Source organism: Ambystoma mexicanum, chromosome 6p, assembly GCF_040938575.1.
Source record: "Ambystoma mexicanum isolate Mex_15411 chromosome 6p, UKY_AmexF1_1, whole genome shotgun sequence".
Taxonomy (NCBI): Eukaryota; Metazoa; Chordata; class Amphibia; order Caudata; family Ambystomatidae; genus Ambystoma; species Ambystoma mexicanum.
The window spans coordinates 1,302,954,002-1,302,976,587 of record NC_090935.1 but is presented as its reverse complement, the minus strand read 5'-3'; the positions used below and the strand labels follow the sequence as shown (position 1 = coordinate 1,302,976,587).

The 22,586-nt window shown below is 46.0% G+C and overlaps 1 protein-coding gene across 1 annotated transcript in view; it reads left to right on the top strand.

The window, feature by feature from the left end:
- Positions 1-22,586, top strand: part of ACER2 (alkaline ceramidase 2) — a 220,396-nt gene that overhangs the window by 66,494 nt on the left and 131,316 nt on the right. The window contains exon 2 of the mRNA XM_069625959.1: positions 12,434-12,548. Coding sequence (XP_069482060.1) covers positions 12,434-12,548 — 115 coding nt within the window. The remainder of the gene's footprint in view (positions 1-12,433; positions 12,549-22,586) is intronic.

The window sequence follows — 22,586 nt, the reverse complement described above, 5'->3', positions numbered from 1 at the left end:
CCCCATATCTCTAGCATTTCCCCCCTTAAGGCTAAGCATGCATGTCTTTAGCAGGCCTCCTCGGTCTCCCGCCATACCATCCCTCAGTATCTCTGCAGCTTTGGGCAGTGCCACATCATATGGATAAATGTCCCTTTGTGGGTTTTACATTTCGGGCAGAGGTTGTCCTCCCCTTAACCTCTCCTTGGAGTAATATATTCTGTGCAAATATTTGAATTGTATCGTTCTTAACCGTGCTGCTATAGCCACCTCTCTGGGGCACTGTATTGCTTCCCTCCATTCTTCCTAGTCCATACCTCTACGTCCACCCATCTCTCCATTAAATCATTCAGAGACACCGTTGAGTGATTACTTCAAGCCCTACAGAGGGTGGCCCAACTTTTTGACTGTATTGGCTTCAGAAAACGTTAACACTTATCTGACTCTTAGACTTACTTAAAACATGAGCACATGCTTTAGGTGTCTCAAGGCAGCACTGCAATCTACTCCTGGCTATACTCCTGCAGCAGCACGCTTAACTGAGCGGACACACAGAACAGAGACCATGCCCTTAGTTTATAACTCTCCCTGCCTCAACCCTCTCTGCCTTTGAGATAGTCCTGCCCTGCTGTCTGCTTTCTCCCAGTGACAGAAGGCTCCCCTCTCTGCTGGTGCACACCAGGTAGGTGGATGTCCTCTTGTCTGTCCTCTGTCTCTCCAGTGTTTAACCAAAACATGTGGCCATCGCAGCTTTGCTGTCAAAGGGCTGCTTAACATGCTGGAGGACTACCACGTGCATGCCGCAGCTCTATCGTTCTCATTCCGTTCTTTAAATACCGATTTTCTTAGCAGGCTGCGTAGGAAAATGGCAATTCTAATAAAGACAACAGAGGCGTACATTTTGTATTATTTTTCTTTAATAAACTTTGTCTTCATTGTTTCATAACTTTATACATTCTTAATACCTGTGAGTATGTTTGGTTTTACCTTTCATATCACTTGCTGAGCCTTGGCAGAGGCTCGGCTCTCTATCATTTTGTTAGGGACGTACACTCGTCACACGGACACGACCGCAGTCTGTATTCCATTTTTCCCACTACAGTATCCTATATGGCTGTGTAGTGTGGCTTGTCTTTCCATTGTGGTTTCCCCCAGAATCCCAGGGTGGCTTGTCTTTCCATTACGGTTTCCCCCAGATTCAGTAGGGTACGGTTAGTCATCTTTGTCGATACCCTATTATCTATTGGGGAGGGTCTGGTGTATTTCTCCTGTTCACTTGTTGGTTCTCAGTCGGGGTAGACCTAGGCTGAGGATCTCCCTTCCCTGATTTTCCCTCCTGCAGTTTCCCTTGAGCCTCCTTCCCTGACCTAATTGTATCAGGCCAACCAGCTTCTCCTGTTTCTTAGTAGTCCCACGTTAGGGAGCAGGGGGGATGGGAGGTGTCTCTGTTTATGGTCTCGCTTGGCAGTCCTGGCCCTCATTTCTCTATTGTTTTTGTGCTACTTTTCCTTTTGCAGTGCTTGGCCAGTTTCGAGATGTGCAAGCGCTGTTCAGTCAGTTTCATTGACCTTGGAACTGAGTGCTAGATTTTAAGAAGTTTTCTGAATTTTGTATGGTCCTCAATAGTTCGTATTTCCCTGGGAAGGGAGTTTCATAGTTACATGGGTTAAGCAGGAGAATGCTGATCCACCCAGTTTTTTCTTTGTGTATTGTGTGGGTTGTAGGCAAATTTAGTTGCAGGATCTCATAGTTTTGGTTGGTTTGTAGAAGGACATTTTTTAAAAAAAATTAATTCTGCTCCCTGGCTGTGTATTACTCTGTCCATTATGCACATTGTTTTGAAAGTGATATTTTTTTTGTTTTGACTGGGAGCCAATATAACATCCTAAGAGCTGGTGTGATGTGACCTCTTCTGTTGAGTTTAAGGAGTAGTCTGGCTGCCCCATTCTTTATTCGTTGCAGTTTACTTAGTAGGTAGTCTGGCATTCCAAGGTATAGGCTGTTAGAATAATCTATCCTGGACATGATGAGGGATATGATGGACAGTGTTTTTTGCGTGAATACGAGGAATGGTCGAGATCTTTTGTTAATCGTTTGTAGGTAGAAGAAGCACTTCTGGATTATCATATTAACTTGGAGTTTTATTGTTAACTGTTTTTTCATGATGATTAGTAGTTTTCTGTAGTCATCTGTTGGAAGCAGCACATTTGTTTTGTGCTGCAGGGGCTGGTGGTAGCTTGTGCATTATGACTCGGTGTATGTTGGTGATTTTGTTCTTGAAATGATCTGCAAGATCATTGCATAGTTTTTGGGAGGGTACTGGTGAGTTGATGCATCCAGGTGGGTTTCTCATCTCATTTTCGATGTTGAATAACTCTCTTTGGGTGTTGGTGGCTTTTCTGATCTGGTTGTCGTAGTGCTTCTTTTTTTATTTGTGAGTTTCCAATTTGTATGATCGAATTTGTAGTCGGTATTTTACTCTTTTGTCTTGCTCATCATTTTTCCTCCAATCATGTTCTAGTTTACAGTTAGTTATTTTCATTGCTTTTAGGTGGGGGGTGAAACATCTGCTCACTGCTTTCTTTGTTGATGGAATGAGGCGCTTTTCCGGGTAGATGGCATCTGTTGTTTCTGCAATCCATTTCTGGAACAGGTTTGCTTTTCCGTCTAATTGTAGCATCCAATGTTATGGCCATTGGCTTCATGGTTTCTATTTGTTCTTCTAGGCTACTGTTCTTGATGGTTTTCCAGTTTCTTTTCCAAATTAGTGGGTATTTTAGCAGATTTTTGGATGGGTTTGATGGTATTTGCATCACAAAAGGGGTGATGAGGTGGTCACTCCATAGCATTTGGATGGGCGGTGCTGTTGTGATCAGGTTTATTTTGGCAAAGTTTGCATCCAGGATGTGTCCTGCTGTGTGTGTCTCTCCTTTCACCATCTTTCGAAGGTTCATGGTCTCAAGTTGCTTGATTAAGGCTTTCTGCGACTTGGGGTTCTCTTCTTCGAACAATATGTTTGAGTTTCCTAGAATGATCATATGATCATGTTTGATGGCTAGATTGTGACTGCTTGTATGAAGGTGTCTGTGATGGCAGAGTCAGAGCCTGGAGGCCTGTTGACGAGTAGGAATGTACGGTTTGATTGTAGGCCTGTGGTAAGGTGGAACATGAGGGATTCACAGTTCTGGATGTTTAAAGGCTGTGCTGTTTTAATTTTTAGGTGTTTTTTGGAGGCTAATGCAAGCCCCCCCGCCTCTTTTTCCTTTCCTGTCCGCCTGTTTGCATCTGAGGTTATCAGGTAGACAGCTGTGTAGTATGACTTTGTAGTTTTCAGCTTGCCAGGTTTCTGTGATGAATAGGATGTCAATTGCCCCTTTGCAGAGTAGGTCATAGATCTTGGTTGCATGTTTGGACATAGATTTGGTGTTGATTAGGTTGCAGTGCAGTTTTATCTTTGCAGTCAATTGATGTGTTCTGTTTTGCATCTTTGGGTGGTTTTCTTGGTGGTACTCCTTATTGTCTTTGGGTTGTTGAGAGTGTTCAGTTATTCTTGTTTCGTCGTTGAATATGTTGGTTAGGTTTCTAATTGGGTTCTTTGCCATTTCAGGCTCCTCTTCCAATGTGGGATGGTGTAGGCAGTTTTATGGGGCTTTGGTGATGTATGGAGTGAGGGTGCAGCTTCTAACTTTTCCATTTGTTTCTGCCTTTTTCATATGGGGTTCTGGTATCCTGCTGTCATGTATGGGCATCTGTTCTGTTGATCTGGATGGTGATATGGTGTAAGGTAGAGTGATTTTAGTTTTGTTTTCGGGGTGGCTCTTCTTCCTTTAATGGTCATGGCAGTGCGTTCTGATGATGCTCTGGAGGTTGTCAGGCTAGGGGTCTGTTGTGGTTCCCTTGTAGATATCCTGTCTTGTTGCTTTCTCTCGCATCAGCTGATTCTCTGACGTGGCATGGTCTAGTCTTCTGGTATGTATCAGGTTGCCTCACGGTTGCGAATGGCTTCCCGTACACTGGTGTTAATTGGGGTTACAGTGGCATAGGCCCTCCTGTGTTAATTGTTCTGTGTTTCTGTCTGCCTTGTGTTTGTTTGCCTTTCTGGTTTTGGGTTGGGTCCCTTTTAGTCGTGGTTCCCTAATGAGTTTTCTTTCTGTGGGGGAAGTAGAGGGTATTGAGAGTAGCTGAGTCGGGTTGGTGGTTGGTGGTGGTCTCCTGCTGTGTGCAGCCATGATGAGTTGGCTCAGATAGTTGTGTGGAGGTATGGTAGATGATAGGCAGGACTTGTAGGGGTCCTAATTTCTCCCCTTGGTGTATTTTTACAAACTAGTCTGATTCTGGGTTCTGCCTTACGGATGTTGAGGTTCCTGGCTGGATTGCCTACCTTTCTATAATTGTTAAAAGTTTGTTTCCTGCCTTTCGTCTGGGTGTGAAATATGGCTGACTAACACAGTTGGTTTAAATTCAAGTAAGGCTCTGCACAATTGACCTAAGTGCGAGATCGGGCTGACCAACATAATCCGCCGAAGTGCAAGATATGGCTAACTCACACAATCCGCTAAAGTGTGCGGTGTGCCCAACTGCTGCCTCGCCTTGACCTAAAATACAAATAAACAATATAGAAAGCAAATGGTTTTCGAACTGACTGATGCGTGATAATGAATTGTCCTTAATTATAGCCATGGTAACGTTTTTTTGCCCATATGCATAATTCCTTGGAATAAATAGTCTGTATGAATTAGGGGAAATATGTTGTTTTAATACTTTCTGTTTTAGCTACATTTTTGTATAGATTGTATTTTTAGGAAATTGGAATGTATATGAGATCAATTTTGCATGGAAGCTATGTATGAAAATGGATGTCAAAGTTTATTTAAACTGGTGATACAATACAAATAAGATACAAATAAAATGTGCCCTCGTGGCGTAAACAAAAAACGAAAGTCTGCACCAAGGAAATTGGGCTCCCAGCGACAGGGAGGCGTGGTGATCTGCCTTGGCTAAGGCGACTGCATCCCATAATATAGCTCCATGCGCTGTGACCTCGGCTGCTCCTCTAATGACCTGCGCGAGTGCTGGTAATTTAAAAGATGTTTACGTGCCAGCCTCATAGCTGTTTATAAAAGTGGTCAAGAGTCATTGTCGTTTTTATGTTTTCCGCCCCTCCCACTTCAAAGTCCATTCCACGGCCCGTCTTCACTAGACATGAAAAACGTTTTGGGAAATGACTAGAACCTGAGCAATTGCTGTACGTGTATATTGAGCACGTGTCTGTCTTGTTTTATTCAGCTACCTCAGGTGTGTAACCATGTACTGTCAATATTATTGTTACATTGCAGCCTTAATGGCTATTTCAGCGACCACAGGTGCCGCTTGCACACTCGGTGGGATACATTTTAGAAATGAAGCCCAGGTTACATTGGGAGGGCGTAAGCACCTCGCGGGAGGTAAACAGAATGATGATCTCGTGCGTGAACTTTGTGCGTCATAGATATGAATCCCGGCTGCGCCAACGCCGCCACAAATACCTGTTAGGTGGGTAAAATGATCACCTATTATTAAAGCGCTAGACAAAATCAGTGTGTATTAAAATGTTACACTTTGCCTCAGCTAAATTATACACCCAAAACATTGTTCTACCCAGTGCTGTCAGTGGGCCAGATGTCCCTAGATTCAGGATCCGACAAAAAATGTCTCCCTTGATCTCATATCCGGCTTCCCAATCCTGGGAAATCCATGTGTGCTCTACATTTCATTTAGAATGCTGAAGTGCGTTCCTGTTTTAAACTATGCCGGGTTGGGATTTGAACTGTGGTCTGTGGGTCTCAGCAGGAGCCCTGTGTAATTCCTTGTCAATATTGTACAGGACATATTGATGTGCATTTTCTGGGATTTAAATGGTGTGCACATTTTCTACTTTGCTGACAACATTATTGTAAAAAATTAGGCTATTTTCCAGGTGTTCATGATTCATCTTTTGAGGGGCTGAGAGGCAAATATTTATGGGGTGACAAAAATACCTGCCCTGCATGCCACCAATCCTTGCTCCCCCTCGACCCCTCTCCAAGTCGGTCCCCAAGTAAATCAAATCCCATTTACACCACTGGTGCTACCTCCAGAACGTTGTGGATGGGTTGAGAAGCAAGATCACCTTACCCGTGCCCAACACCACAGACTGATTGATTTATTTTCTCGTACTCTGGCACTCAATTGGTGGCTGTGTGCCACGCACATCCTGTGCAGAGACCCAACATCCGTTCCAAGCATGAGCCAAAGTAAGCACAACTCCTGTGAGCAGGAGAAGTTTTCAGAAGAAAACTTTAAAAGATTAAAATTCGTAGCGGTGCTTATTGCACGTCCAAGTCACCACCATCCAGTATACTTTAAAACAGTGATAAATCAATGTGGCGTTCAAGCCCACACCGATGGTCTGCAATATGTGTTATTTGCCCACTCTAAGGGAAAAGGGACCAATAACAGCAGGGTACTCCCGCTCCTGCTTCTTTGCAAACACTGGAACAGAAAAGGTTCAAAATTTTATAAAGTTAGTTATTGCCCACCTTGCCAGTTCTGAGAGTCAACTAGTTGTATTGCCTTTTTGGACCCTGCAAACCATGAACTGATTTGTGTGTAGGGAATGGTGTGGGAAAACGCTTCATGCCCAATGGAAACACTTCCGCACACTGTGTACCAATGGACTGCAAAGGCAAGTGTATCGAGAGGAGCGCAGCAGAGCGCCCTGTAGCCTCGCCGGCCACTCAGCCTTTGCCATGGGGCATGGGATGTGGGTGTCCTGATCGAGAGCAGGGTTCCTCTTCCACTGGCACCCTTAGAGGGCCTGGGAAGATGATGGCGGTGCCTTCCACGCGATGTGAGTGTGGATCTAAGACACCTCATTGAAAGTAATCTCTCCACAAGCCCAAATCCATGTAGCCATTTCAGCATAATTCATCTCAAACACATGGTTTTGGGGTCTATTTCTCCTCAAGCCATCGCAAACACATGGTTTTGGGGTCTGTTTCATCTCAAGCCACCTCAAATAAATGGTTTGGGGGGTCTATATAACTTCAAGCCACCTCAAATAAATGGTTTGGGGGGTCTATATAACCTCAAGCCACCTCAAATAAATGGTTTGGGGGGTCTATATATCCTCAAGCCATCTCAAATACATTTTTTCGGCCCTATTTCCCTTCAAGCTATTTATTGTATTCCTTTTTAGTAGCATTCCCCCCTGCTTTATTGCAAAATAGGGCACACCCTGTATTACGCCCATTTTCCCCAATTATATTGTACTTTCATGTTTTCTGCTTTTTGTAAGCCCTATTCACAGTCACTGTTTATCATTTAAATGACGTACTTTTTATTTAAAGATGCTTTTTTTTCCCTTTTTACACATTTCATTGATTTTCACATTTAACTGAATGTGTGCATTTTTGGTGAGCTGACCTCCTTCCATTGAAATGTGTTTTCTTTCAAGTGGGCGACATTGAAACGGCTTGCATTGGAAGGGATGAGGAAACATGGATGGATACAGTGAGTAGGTGAGCTAGTGGGATGTGCCAACCTAACCCAACCCTGCAATCACTTCCTCACTCGCGGGAGGACGATACAGACCTGTGCAGCGAGCTGCAACATGAATGCCAATTGCCCGAGCGCCCACTGAACGGCGCAGCGTTTTGCGATTTTGTTTTTCTTCCAGGGTGCAAGAATAGGCCGAGAGACAGGATTGACACGGCACACAATTTGGGTGGAGGAAGAGTTTATTGGGGTGAAACTCCCATGTATAGAAACACAGCCTGTTAGTGTTGAGAGACGTGCGGATGAAGGCGTTCAGTTCAAGTTGAACTAAAGCCCACACCTTCGGTTTAAGTCTTTTGCTATTGCTTTGTCTGTATAAAATATTGCACTTACCAACTGCACACACAGTGGTGCATAATATCCTCATTGGCATATTTTAATAAAAACGGGTGTGCTTGCAATGAAAACAGACACGGGGCATCATGTACACGTCGCTGGGTCTGCCATCTTAATAAGATCTCTTTTGACTGGTACATAGGTCATGTGTCACTTTGTCTGATTGATATCATTTAATAATGAGTATGTTTTCTGATTCTATAGAGAAACCAAAAGTACTCCCATCCTAACCCATGTGTATGGTACCTATGGTCTTTGTTCCCCGAGAGGCAGGATTCCATACCGTGTACCCCTTTTTTTGTTTTTGCTGTATGCGTCAGAACCTTTTTGCTGAGAGATAATTATAATTATAATGATTTGTTTTTATATAGTGCGCTTGCCAAAGCGTTGTATATGAAGGATTGTATATAGAATTATTAGGATCTTGTTGCCCTTGGCAAACAGCAGGCAGGATCGGACTGGCCCACAGGGCAAAGGGCACTGCCGGAAGTGGCGCCTCAAACAGGGCAGTGTGGGTCAGATTTCTGGGCCAACATGCATGACAATAATGACTTGGTGCCCTGTGCAACTGGTAGTTTTGGCCAATATCACTGGCCTGGAGTGTTTTTAAAAATATCCCACCGTTTTTTCCCAAAAAGGCACTCCAGGTAGTCAACCGGGTGTATGTCTTTACTTCTTCCTCGCTCACTTCTTCTAACATTCACTTCGTCATTGCAGGGGGAGACCCCCTGTACCCTCCCTAACCGATATCCTTCTCCAGAGCCCTTCTTGACCCCCAACTGCAACATTACAGCTAACCTTACCATAGCCATTGCCCCGTTGACATGTGAAGATTCAGACAAGGTAAAGGTAAGACGAAATGAATGCATGAAGAGGTACATGTCTGATGAAGTGGATGTAGAAGAGATACGTGCTGACGTTTCCTAGGTGAACTAAAGGGGGCTACCGCTCAACAAACTGATTATGGAACATCCTGAACTGCAACATTGTGAATATGAGCCCCTCTTTTTAAGTGGCAGGACAATTTGTTTGTTATAGTCTGACTCTGGGAGGAGGACTATTTCTCTATGCTAGGAAGGCTATATTGAACCTAAGTCGAATATCTTAACAGCTGTCGGGGGATGGCATTGTGTGGCTCTCATGATGTTTTGGCTTACAACTCTCATGATTCCTCACCTTTGAACATGCTGGCTAGGGCTGATGGGAACTGTAGTCCAAAACATCTGTCGAGCCAAATTTTGCCGATCCCTACTTCTTGAGGCCCTCACTTGTCGCTGCCCACGGACAACAAACAAGATGGTCTTGAGTACTTAGCAGGTCTCTGCCTTTGAGCATCAAGGAGGAAGATTCACCCCATCACCTCCTTTGCCCAATAAATTACCTTCTTTATTTTCCTCACAATTGTGCCGTATTCAGGTTGATCCATGCAACAAGCACCTACAGAAATACTGAACAGGGTGATTCAAGTATCGTTTTGGCCAGTGTCATATTTAGCCACATGAAATCAAGCAGTTCATTCGCCATACTTTGCGTTGTTGTTGCTGACCCACAGCTTGCAAAGCTATTGATTATTAGCACATCCAATCATTGGAATAATGTGTATCTTTTACCAAGGATAAGATGATAGTGAGCACACACGCGCACACACATTAACACACAGAAGAACACACAGCCATTTTCACATAAATACGTTGTGCATTAGTCATTCAACACATCTATCTACCCTAGACCTAATTCTTCCAGGTCAGGGGGCACACTGCCCAATTTGGAGAGCAGGATGCCTCTGAAATCCTAAATTGATGACACACACGACAACTTGCCATAGGTTCTTCTTCAGGCTTGGAGGGAATGCTCTCCGCGGGCAAGCCTCCATTGTCAGTCAGGTAGTCTCCTGTTTGTCAACCAGTTAACTCATCTAAGGAGTCTCCCGTCTGGAGCCTGGTATCCCTGCCCACTTATTGCCTGGGCTAAGGGAGCTTCATTCCCTTCCCAAAGGTCTGGCACTTGGGGGGGATCCCACAATGCATTTTGCGATCACTATCCCCAGCCGTGAGCTCCTGAAATAACACATGGTTAGGACAGGAAGCAATGTGAAGCGTTTTTGCTTACATTTCTTGTGGATAATGCTGCTTCCGTTCTCCTTCTCATTCCCTGCACTATAACTAGGGCTGGCCTTAGCGACCGCAGCGCCCTTGGCGGCACAACAAAGATTTGGAGCCCCCCCTCAAGTGCACCCGTCCCCATGTCCTCTAGGGGGAGGTGGAGGTGCCACATTTTTCGTTAGGTGCTGATCAGCTCCCTATTGTTCTTAAATGCGCTGCGCTTCCGAGAGTGGAGCGCATTTAATTTGAATTGGGCGCCTTCCACGCCTTCTCCCACCACGCTAGCTTGGGGGAGACCTTCAAGGAGTCCCCCGAGCTGGCGTGTTGGGGGCTAATGGCAGGGCACCCGGGCGGTTGCCCGCTCCTAAGGCTGGGTCTGACTATAACTTTCTCAAAGAGAGGGCATACAGGAAGCTGGGTGCGAGGGTATGATGAATCTGTACCCGTGCGCCATCACTTCTGTTCCCTTCATTCGCAAAGATCGACCCTCCATCCCACCAGATTGGACTCAGTCTCAAATCAGAGTATTGGGCAGTGATTAAAAATACATTCAGAGTAAGAAATTGAAATGTAGGTGGGCGAAGATCACGTGAAAGAGAAGCTCATTTGCTCCCCGGCCCTACTTCGCGTACCTTTCGCCCTGTTCTGTAACCGGCCACAGGGTGGAAATATCCCAAGTGTGGGAATGGACTGAAGTTAGGGGTGGGATAAAAGAAAGCCATGGAATTGGAGCAAAATACAGTGGGGGCAAATGTGCACCTGTTCCAGTGAGTTAACGGTACATTCATGCCAATTAGAGGATTTTATGCATGAAATACACACAGCATAGGATGTGCACATGCTTATTACTATATGCACAAAATGGACATGTTTGCTGCAATTACTTGCGGGCAAGATGCCCAGTTGAAAACTGTTCATGCATTTTGGGTGTGACCAATGTGCCCACTGGCATCTTGCGTTTCAGCAATTCTATTCTATTCTAGTGTATTTTTGTATAGCGCCAACTAACCCGCAGGCCTCGGAGCACTCCTGAGCACAAGTGGGCTATACCATATTTCCTTTTATTGATCCGCAGCCCATTGAGAAGGACTATCAGTGGACGCCCATGTTAATGTGTGATGACGACCGATGGATGGGGATGCATGCAACACATACAACAGTAGCAAGAAGATTGGCATGTTGACAAATAATATTATTTACGTTCATATGTTTGTAATTAGTATTGACAATGATTTCCACACATTCGTGTTTTGTTCTGTACCTTTGTCATCATGTTTGATTCATTGACATGTTTGACATGACCCTTGGGTATGACACAAGCTGGGTAAAAGAAATAACAGGGAGTACAAATACTCCCAACAAAAATAGGAAACGGCAGACACATAGGAGCCTACCTCCTTATTGCATACCACAGCTACAGGGATATACTCGGAGATCAGCGGTACTATCAACGCCACAGGAAGGCGATCGAACGCTATTGCTGTCTGAGCCAAAGCAGAACTTCAAGGGAAAAATGCATACGAATTACTATGTCAGACGAAGTATGTGTTACAAACATATATATATATACATACATATGTATAGATATAGATACTTGAGATAAAAAAATTATCTTACTCGCTTAAAAAATACCACCACTGGGAACAGACTTTTTTACTCTGTAAAAAACATTTTACTACCAATTTAAAAAACTAGGGAGTAAAATGTCCACCATTGAAAACGTAGTTACCAGTGGGGGACTGTGAACGTAAAGAGGGTCTGGAAATCATTTTCAAAGTGTCCCCGTATTACACCGTTTCAGCATTCCCAACCCTTTTCCTATGGGAAAATGTGGAAATGCCACACAAAAGAGGCCCAGGGTGCAGAGGCCTACCGGGAAATCTCCAGAGCTCCCTATAGGCCAGTCCACCCCTGATGGTTACAGCCTGTCTGGTAGAAAAGCAACTTGCTTATATCTTGTGGATCTGCACGCATTCTGTAGGCCTGCTTCTCTTTACGTGTCTTTCTCTTACTTGCTTTGCCTCTCCACACTTGTAGGCTGCCGCCATTTTACTTTCGCCAGTGGATTGATTAAATTATCCCCACCTCTCCGTTCCCCCACCTGTTGCGCACAGACTCATGTTGCACTTGTGTGAGTCACAGGCATGCACCAAGGTACGCTTTGCAGAGTAAACTTTTGCAAGTGCGTTTTGCACTTGTGAATGAGGTGCAATTTGCACATGTGCAACATGCACTGTCTCTAGACGCATGCATAACAGGGGGACATATCCCTTTGAGAAGTTCAACTGGTACAGACTTTACAACAGAGGCGAGTAACTTTGTATTCTTTTACTGTAACTATTGTTTTAGTCCTGATCTAGATGCATTTATGTTCTGGTGGTGGTGTGTCGGACTGTCATCCCTTCATTTGAATTGACTCATGGTTTGTTTTGTTTTTGTAGATCAGCAACATTTTATTTTTCATTTTACCACCCCTTTGCATGTATTTGTTTCGTCAATATGCAACCTGCTTCAACAATGGAATATATGTGATATGGACTCTGCTTGTGGTGGTTGGTAAGTTGAAGACGTGCCTTTTGTCTGTGTGTGTTTGCGGGGCGATGTTATTGATTTACCTTAAGGGAAAGTACATGCCGGTCTTTGTCCTTTTCCTGTGCACTGTGTTCTTAAATAACAGAGCGTGCCTGACGTCCCGCATGCGCTGACGTTCCTTAAAGGAAACGCTGTAAAATAACTTGACGTGCACAGCTCGCTGTCGCTTTCTGTGATTGGGCCCTGGCAGCCTATCATTGACCGTGTGCCAGATGGGCTTTTGTTTTCTCGTTTCCCTGTTCTATTCACAGTGTTCATGACTTTCATGTCTTTCAGTAACCGCTTTCCTTCCTACCCATGTGTGTTTAACCTGCCACCTTGTGCTCTCTGTTTACGAGCTGTTAGAACATGGAAAAACACATCCTCGTTTTATTTGTTTGTATGTACAAATATGCACCAGTCAGTCAAACAATCAAATGCAGCTCAAAGTGCTACTACCCCACCCCCCACTTAAGAGGCAACAAAACACTTCTTAAAATAAATAAAATAAAAAAACAGCTAAAAGTACATGAAAATGATCCTAAAATACCATTATACACAAAAATGCAGATGGAAAACCTAGAAGCCCTCCTCAAGGCGCCTGGGTGTCTAGGTGGGCTGAATGTGAGGGAGGGCTGTAGTCACCCCCTGCACAGGGTATCCTAGGAAACCCAAGTTGCACTTTGTCATGATTGGCCAGGGTGGTTGTCCGGGCTGGGCAACCCCCCTGCTGGGTGATTGACAGCCAGGCTGTGTGAATGGAGGTTTTTCACATAAAAGGCAGATCTCTTGGGCTGGAAGTCAGAGAGTCGCTACTGGAACTACAAGGAACCGACGAGAAGTGGAGGAGAGGTCGACTGCTGCAACTACCCAGTACCGGTGAAGCCCTGCTGCAGTCCTGAGCTATCTACCCTTCAACGACTAAGAGGAGATCCAGTCCGGACTCTTCTTCCCTTGAGCCTGGTGGGGATAACCAGCTCACCTTCCTCAGCCAGACGTTGCCTTCGTGGTCGAAATCGCTGCACACTGCTGTAGTGATCCGGATATCCACCTGAAGACCCTCTCCTGTTTTAAGGAGCGCACCTTTTATTCATAGTCGCTGCTGCCGGCCTCATCCCTGTGTGGTGCGGACCCCCTCATCATCCTTCTTCGTGCGGAATCTGCAGGAAAGCGTGGGTCTGCGGGAAACCAACAGGAACAACTGCTGTGGCACCAGCTTCGTTCTTTAAGAAAGGTACTGTGTCCTGTTTGAGGAATTTTGGGTGAAATCCCTATTTCGCTACCTTAAGGATTGTCCTTACTTTTCCCTCCTTCATATAACTTTTGCTTCCGAACATTGACAATATCAAAGTACTCTTGGCAATGTTGAATCTCGAACTGTCCGACTGTGTGATCCTCAACAACAGGCACCCGGTGTCATTTGACTTTGGCTCCGGCTCTTTGACTCTTGAATTCCTGTCTAAGTGTGTTCTGTGATTCTGTCTGCCTAACTATCATATTGCCTATAATTTTTGCCCCCAATTCGCTCTGGGTATCTCGGGTGCTAAGTGTGTTTTTGCCCCAGTAGCATTTCTTGCCGCTGATACGCGTTTATCTAGTAGACCGAACTGTCAAAAAGTGATCGCAATTGTATTCACAGTAACTTGCTCTGTTTCTTAACACCGGTCCATTCAAACACAGGGTACTTACCTCGAATAATACTGTACAAAGTGAAGTGGTTAGTTGTAGTATATTTTACGTGTGGTTTTTGAATTAATAGAAGTGTTGTGCTGTTAACAAATGGTTTCAAAATAAATGCACTTATATTTTTTACCTAAAAACTTGAGTCAGTGTTTGCTTGAGTCACAGTAAATGTGGTCCCTTTGTGTAATCTCTGCTACTGCTCATATACTCTTGAGATAAGCCTGGCTGCTCCGCTACTGCTACCACTCTAACATAGTAGTACAGGCTTGTACCAAAGGTAACACTTGTATTGCCACCTGTAGTCTTAATTGTGTGTAGTGGTCCCTAAGGGCACTGCACAGGATTCTGCCTTACAATAATAATAGCAGGTTTTCATGTAGTGCTTCATGGCGGATTCCTGAAGTTTCAAAGCACTGTAACAACACCTGTTTACCCACAAAGGCACTCATTTTTTTTATCTCAGAATGATGGAGTGCTGAGATGGTCCTGCTAGGGGTTCATCTTGCGATTTGCCCACTGGCTCGAAGCCTGTAAACTAGCCACCCAGATATTCATGGTGTCTGCAAATGTCTGCATTTCCATCGACAGGACGCGTAGACTTTTTCCAGGATGCAGGATCTCTACCTAGAATTCTCATCTTTGCCTGGATGCCTCTGGGACAGGGCTCTGCATTCTTGGGCTCTCCAGATGTCCTATCAGCCCTAGCCAGCATACAAAATGGTGATGGATCCTGGCAGTCATAGTCCAAAACATCTGGAGAATAACCGATTGCAGACTCCTGCTGCAGGAAGCACATTTGTCTATATATCCGAGTGTCCACCTTTCTATCTGTGTGTGGCAGAGGGCTCTTTTGACATCTGTTCTGTAGCCTGCTAGATAAGAATCAAGTTAGCCTCTGTCTTGCCTTATGACCTCTTTGCACATTTTAATTTGTATGTACCCCACCTTTGCGATCGCCCTACAAGGAGTATTTCTCATGTTGGAGTAAAAAGAGTAGTTCTTGTTGTTTGATAGTTGGATACACCAACATTTTAGCATCAGTGCCACTGTGCTAGAAGTGTAGTAGCTGTTGCTTTCCTTCTTCCCCCAGCCACCCTCTTCTGTATGGTATTAATAGCACTAATAGCCTTGGGCAGGAAGGCCATTTCTTTATTTTATTTATTTACTAGGCATTTGTATGGCACCTATACACTAGTGTTTCCAGGTGCCACAAGACAGATATGGGGGATGGGAGGACATAGGAAAAGAAACAATGATGGGTATATTGGCCTTGTGACAATCCTACCGTGCAATTGCAGACAAGGTGATAAGTACAGGAGGGGAGGGGGAACAGGATGGGGAGGGGGGTGGGGTGAAGCGCTATAGTGGGGGCCCACAGAGGTGAGCAGTGCTGGAGGGGCCAACGAGGGCAAGTGCCAGGGGAAGAAGGGGAGGGCAAAAGAAGTGCAGTGGACAGGGTGGACCAGATTCAAGCTAGTTCGGGGAAGGGTGCCCGAGGGCAAGTGCTGGTAGGGGATGCTGAGGGAGACTAGTCAGGGGTGGTTCGGCCCCTGTATGACTCAGGAGGGACCAGGCACCAGTTGCAGGGGGACAATTAGCAAAGGAGGGGGGAGAGGGAAGGAAGAGGAGAAAAGGAAGGTCTTGAGAAGATCCGGCTCAAGTCTGATGGGGCAGGGAGAGTGTTTCAGATGGAAGAACCTGCTGAGGAAAGGGATTAACCTCCCACTCTCTGTTTGGAGAAATGTCTGACCAGCAGATAGTTGGAGCTAGAGGACTGAAGAACTCTAGCAGGGAGGTATTTAGGTAGAGAAAGCTGGATGTAGAGAGGACCAGACCCCACACAGCCTTGTGGATGATGCAAAGGGTCTTGAATGTGATCCTTGCGATCACTGGGAGCCAGTGGAGAGATTTTAGGGCTGGAGAGATGCAGTCCCTGGGCTTGCAGCCAAGGATAAGCTGTCTTGTAGCTCTATCTGGATGAGTTGAAGGGGGCGAAGGGAGGAAAGAAGCAGATTGAGTACAAGGCTGTTGCAGTAGTCTAGCCTAGAGAGAACCAGAGTTCTGGATACATTGAGCTTCTGTTGGAAGGTGAGGACATGGAGAATGCCTCTGAGGAGGTGGAGCAGAAAGGTTGACTTCTCGGCAAGGTCCGTGATGATGCAGAGAGAAAGAGAGAGAGGAGTAAAAGATGACCCCAGGGTTTTGTGTCTCACTGGAGGGTATGGCGAGGGTGTTCAATGAGAAGGATCTTCGTCTTACTAGCATTAAGGCAGAGATCATTGGCATAGCACCACGCTTGAATAGCAGTCAGCCAGTGAGGTATGAGAGAGGAAGGAGAGAAGGCGGAGGCGGAAGGGAGCTTAAAGGAGAGCTGTGTGCCATCCGCATAACACTGGAAATGAGGAGAGAAGGTGGAGATCAGGTGGGCTACAGAGGCTAGGTAGATGTTGAAGAGCCATGGCGATAGGATAGAGCCCTGAGGGACACCACAGGCAGAGAGTGAGGTGGAGGAGAGGAAGGGGCCCATTTGCACTTGGGAGGGTCGATTTGACAGGAAGTAGGTCAACCATGCTAGTGCCCTGTCCGTGTGCCTAGGGTATCATGGAGATGCTTTATGAGGATGGAGTGGTTGACTATATCAAAGGCAGATGAAAGATTGAGGAGGAACAGAGCAGAGGGAGAGTTAGAGTCCAGGTTTGAGAGCAGGTCTTCACAGGTGTTCAGGAGAGCGGTTTCCGTGGCTCTGGCTGCTCTGAGACCAGACTGGTGATCATAGAGGCAGCCAGCCCTTCGGTGTGGAGGGTCATTTGGGAGATGACCAGCTTCTCCATGATTTTGCCCAGAAAGGGATGATAGAGATAGGGCGATAGTTAGCCAGGCAAGAAGGGTCAGCCAACGGCTTTTTTAGGAAAGGGTGCCCAAGAGAGTGCTTGAGAGGTTGTGTGAAGGAGCTAGTGACAAAGGAATGATTACAGAGGTCAACCAAGGCAGGGGCAAGAGAGTTGATGTTGTCCTTGATGGTTCCGGAAGAACAGGGGAGCACCTGTTTGGAGGAGACTTTCATAGAGTGGACTACTCCAGAGACCTCATCCGGTGCAATGCGAGAGAAGGAGGAGAGTATGGGTGGGTAGGAGAGGGGGCCACGGGAGGCAAGTGAAGGAAGGGGTGGAGAGGGGAGTAGAAGACAGTGAGGGCTGGATGTCCTGAGTTTTGGAGGAGAAGTGGCAGGCCATTGCATTGCAGAGGGCCTAGGAGGGAAGAGGAAAGGAGGAGACTGCAGTAGGATTGGCCAGTTCCTTGTAGATTTTAGAGATCAGCTATGTTATTGGTGGCACCAGTGATATGGGCTTGGACATGTACCCTCTTCTCGGAGCAGATGGTGAGCCGATATTGCTTTTGGAGCAGGCGCCAGGCCAGTTTGTCAGAGGATGTACCCGAGGCCTGCCATTTCCACTCAGCAGCTTTGCACTTGCGTTTTAAAGCTTACAAGTCAGAGTCATACCAAGAGTTGCATTTGGAGGCAGACTTCATGTGGATCCTCATGACAGAGGCAAGGATGTCCAAAGTATTTGAGATAGAGAGATGGAGGTTAGCCAGAGCCGAGTCCGAGGGAGATTTGAAGGCAGGGGCAGGAGGAGGGATGAAGGTAGAGGTAAATGCAGTGACTGACACATGCTTCATCAGTGGAATGACTGAGAAGGAGACTGGCAGTGCGGGCAGATGCATCATCAGGGGACTGGCAGTTTGAAGTGGGAGGAGTGTAGAGAGTGGTCTGACAAGCAGATGGGGGTAGTAAGAGGGTTAAGAGAGGGATGTCAGTTGAGATGAGAGCATTCAAGGTGTGCCCGGCAGAGTTGGTTGTGCCAGTGGGAAGAATAGTGAGGGAACGAGAATCACAGAGGTCATGAAAGGGTACAGTGGCCAGATCCGGAGAGCCCAGGTGGATGTTAAAGTCTCCAAGGAAGAGAAGTTTGGGGGAGGAGGCAAGGAGAGAGGAGAGGTCAGTCAATTCCCAGAGACGAGCAGAGTGGGGGCCTGGGGGGCATGTAGATGGTGGTGCGAGTGAGGGAGGGGGTAGGAGAGACATACAGATTACAGATGAGGCATTGGAAGGAAAAGTAGGATTGAATGGGGATGATGGTGGCAGAAACCCACTCTGGAAAAATCAGAGCCACTCCGCCACCAGACCGCGAGGGCCTAGGATTCGACAGGATTGTGTAGCCCTCGGGGAGAAGAGTGTCAAAAGCAGTGACGGAGTTGGCCTTGAACCACGTTTCAGTGAGTGCAAGAATGTCAAGGTCTTCAAGGAGTCGACAGATGTCAGAGGAGATACCACAGAGCAATCCCTATGACTGTTTGATATTGTTGAAATGTGATACTGTATTGGCCTCTACAGCCATCAATTTATCTTAGAAATGGGGGTTGGCCAGTGGCGTGCTGCACATTTCCATTGTCTGCTGGCCCTATGTTCTTCTGGGCCCCTAGGGCTTAAGCTGCAGGGAGACACCCCGCAACCCGGTAAGCTGGGTAAGCGGCAAGAGGTGCTTCTGGAAGGTTCTTAAACCTCCATCCAGGTCATGGAACTGCAACGCCCCGCTTGTAGAGTAAGAGTGAGGGACCTGGTATAGATTGCAGAGTGGATCCTTTTGATCGACTGGGTGTTCACGAACCACTGACTTACCTTACCGACCACAATTACAGGATGGTACATTTCACTGTGGACAAAATACAGAAAAACATCAAATGTATTTTTTATTTTTTATTTGAGGGGGCTATCCCCAATCCCCCTTTTTTACCCATATAACACCACCCCAACCTGACCCATTTAACCCCTTTCCCCACTACCCTTTTATTTAATTCATATTTGCAGTGTTTTTCAGTATTATGGTCCACTCTGTAATGTACCACTCTGTAATGTTTTAGATATAATGACTGGATACCACTGACCCTTGTAAGGAAGTAAAGAAGGGGGTTTGAAGGGGTTTTGCGAAGCTCCAGCTCAAAATGGGCTGTTGAAAGTAGCTAGAGAAATACTAGTAAGGAACCACAGAGGGTTAGCAAGAAGTGCCCACACTGTGTTTTTTTTTTTTACAAATAATTCACTGAAGCAAGGGATACAAAATTACATAAGATATTTTCTCCAGTGCCCTTTTGGCCACAGAATTGACTTAAATACAGTTAGTACCCAGCAAGGGACAGTGAGCTTGTAACAAGCAAGCTCATTGGCCCTCGCTGGGTCGTTTCCCGCACCACAAAGCCTTATCTGCTATTCCGACTCCCTTGCCATCGGTTCCCTTTCTCCATCTGGCCGCCATGGAAAGGGAGAAGTGACTATGTGTAGTCCCTTTGCTTTGTTCCGTAGAAGGCATTTTCTTTGTTTACTTTTTTTTCTGTGCTTTTAATGGCCACCATGGAAAGGGAGAAGGGACTACATGTAGTCCCTTCTCAGCGATTCCTGACATCATTTTGTTTGCTTTTTTTTTGCTTGAGTTGCAAATTGCTTTACACGTTGTTTGTCAACTCGAGTAAAAATGCTATTAGTACCCGGTACAACATGCTGTGGTACTCATAGCAATAGAACCCTCAGAGGGGGGCATTACCGGTCAGGAATTGCCCCCGGGCTATGTTAACTCTCGCCCGGGGGCATTACCCGACTGGTAATGCCCCCCTCCATGGGTTCTGTTGCTTAAGTGAATGTGAATACTGCAAAACGAGTGACCTAATCAGTGCTACTCATGCATATGGCTCAGGTACAGAGGCGCCACCGACGGGTGGACAAGGGGGGCCACGGCCACACTTATAAAAAGGTGCCCCACCCACAGGCTCGCCTGCTTCTTAGAGTCAATAAATGCAACTTCGGCCGTGCCAGTGGTAGGCCACCCCTATGAAAAATGTCTGGGGGTGCCACTGCTCGGGTAGAAAACAACAGGTAAAGAAGGACCGTGAACTTCACCGCCCCAGAAGTCAACACATTGGAAACTGGCAAATAGGGCAAGGGGGGGGTCATTAAAATAAGACAAGCGGACAATGCAGTGTTCACATTGCAGCTAAGGGAACTCATTAATTACTAGGGAGTCCACTGAAAGGCTCCTTTAACAAGAGGTAGTATTATAATATTTGTTCTGGATTGTTGAGTAAGCAGAAGAAGTTCCGGGATGCAAGTCTATTCCAACCTATGATAGATAATCCCCATGAACAGTCTTAAGTCCCCCAGGATTTGGCATTCCTCGCAATGTCACTGCTGGTTTTATGCAGTGCATGAAGGTGTCTTGTTTAGGATGTCCCTGAGCTGTAGTTTCTCAGAAAGTTTCTAATCCTCCTCTATTGCTCTATGGGGTGAGGGCAAATTTGTTAGATTCCATTCCGTAGGCTGCCGAAGCAAAATCTGTCCGATTTTGATGCGCTTTGCCCCAATCCACTGTTCAGCCACCCTTTATGAAAAGAACGGTGCAAAGTTTTTCGTGCCGCAGTGCAAACCCAAAAGAGACACACACAGTTTCTTGTGCTGCTGCATGATCTGCAAAGAGCCGTGCAAAGTTTCTCATGCCGTTGTGCGAACACTGCACAAATCAAAAAGAGCCACCCCAAGTTTCTCGTGCCGCTGTGTGAACCTAGCGTGGATCGAGAAACCTGTGAAAAGTTTCTTGTGGTGGAATGCAAAACTTGTGCGCATTGAAAAAGGCCAGGGCGAAGATTCTCGTGTCACTGCGCGAAAGTAGAACAGATCGAAAAAGAATCACACAAAGTTTCTCATCTAACTAGCAAGGACTGCAAAAGACCTGCACCAAGTTTCTCATGTCTCTGCGCGATCCTAGCATTAGTCAAAACCCTGAGCATAGTTTCTCGGGGCACTGTGCGAAACTAGCACGGTTTTGAAAAACCTCAACAAAGTTTCTTGTATCGCTGCACGAAAGCAACATGGAAATGAAACTATAGGCTCTGCGTGAAACCGCAGAAAACCAGGTGAAATTTATGTGTCGGCGGGACTGTAATGCTGATTTCGCAGAATGGGCGGGAGTGGATTCTAGTGCTAATTCCACACTTTTCACTTTGTGGGTGGAAATTTCAGCCACAGCTATTCCTCTTTCAGAATGTGCACGCTCAGGCCTATTAACACCTGTGACCTGACAATCACTGAATGCTACAATGGATTCTACAACGAGACAGAAGTCACTGGAACATTGCGGCACCGGTCCAGCAAAAGGCAGGGACTGAGAGTGCAACTAATTCGTACTGCTTCAAACTGGAGTGCTTGTGTGTGCTTCTGCCCCCCAAATCCCACTACACTGCAACCTTTGGGGAACAAGACGCCAGTGCAGAGGAAGCTATCTAGGACCACATGCAGAGACCCGGAGTGACATAACGTAGGGATATTATGGCAGAGGATTTTTCTTTATTGTCAGTTTCTTTCAATTTCGGCCATTTATGGGATTGAATATAAAAATGACAGCAATTGTCCAGAAGGCAATGGGATTAGATTCAGACAGACAGGTTCGGCACAGAATCGGGCCCTTTAAGCATCGATATGGGTTCAGTTTTCACATCAAAAGCTTCGTTACGTGAGCTAAACATCTTCCTGACATATCAAGACGTGATGTGTCACATGACACGGTGACAGACTGAGGTTTATGCCACTATCGGGGGTCGAAATTGCTGGTCCCTATTTAGTGCTTTCTTGTAGCCTAAAAGATCCTGTTCAGCACGACGCCAACAGCTGCCATAGGCTCTTCTGGACTCCTGTGGTCAGCTGGTGTCATATAAACATACCTATGCAATGTCCACTGTGTGTGTTGGGGAATATGGATAAAGGAGCAGGAGTACACACCTAAAAGACATTTGAAGGTAATGCTCCATATGTGATGGACAAAAAGCTATTGTTTGATTCTCATGTGGAAGTTAGATTTGCGGCACGCTATGTACTACAGTAGCTCTTTGATCCTCAGATGCTCCCTATTATGTGATGCCCAATACCCAGGGGTTGCTTTTACCTCCCGCTCTTTAAATCTTGACTTCAAGTCCTGAATCTAAGGGAGGGAAAGTGAAGCAGATATGTCCGGACCAATGCTCTGCTGTCTGTGTCTAAAGACCCACCAATGAGGCCACGCAAGGCTGAAAAGTGCCTGTGGCTGATTGTTGATCTCATGACTTAATAGGGATATGCAACCAGCGCTTCTACAGATGTATTGGTGTTTAACTCCCCCGATCCATCACTATGCCCGCTAGAACTGGTGGAAGTTGTAGTCCAAAATATTTGGAGAGCCATATTTTGTTGATTGGCATACAGTTGCCCTACTTCTTTATTACCATGGAGGAGCTCAAAATGATGGGACTCGGTGCTCC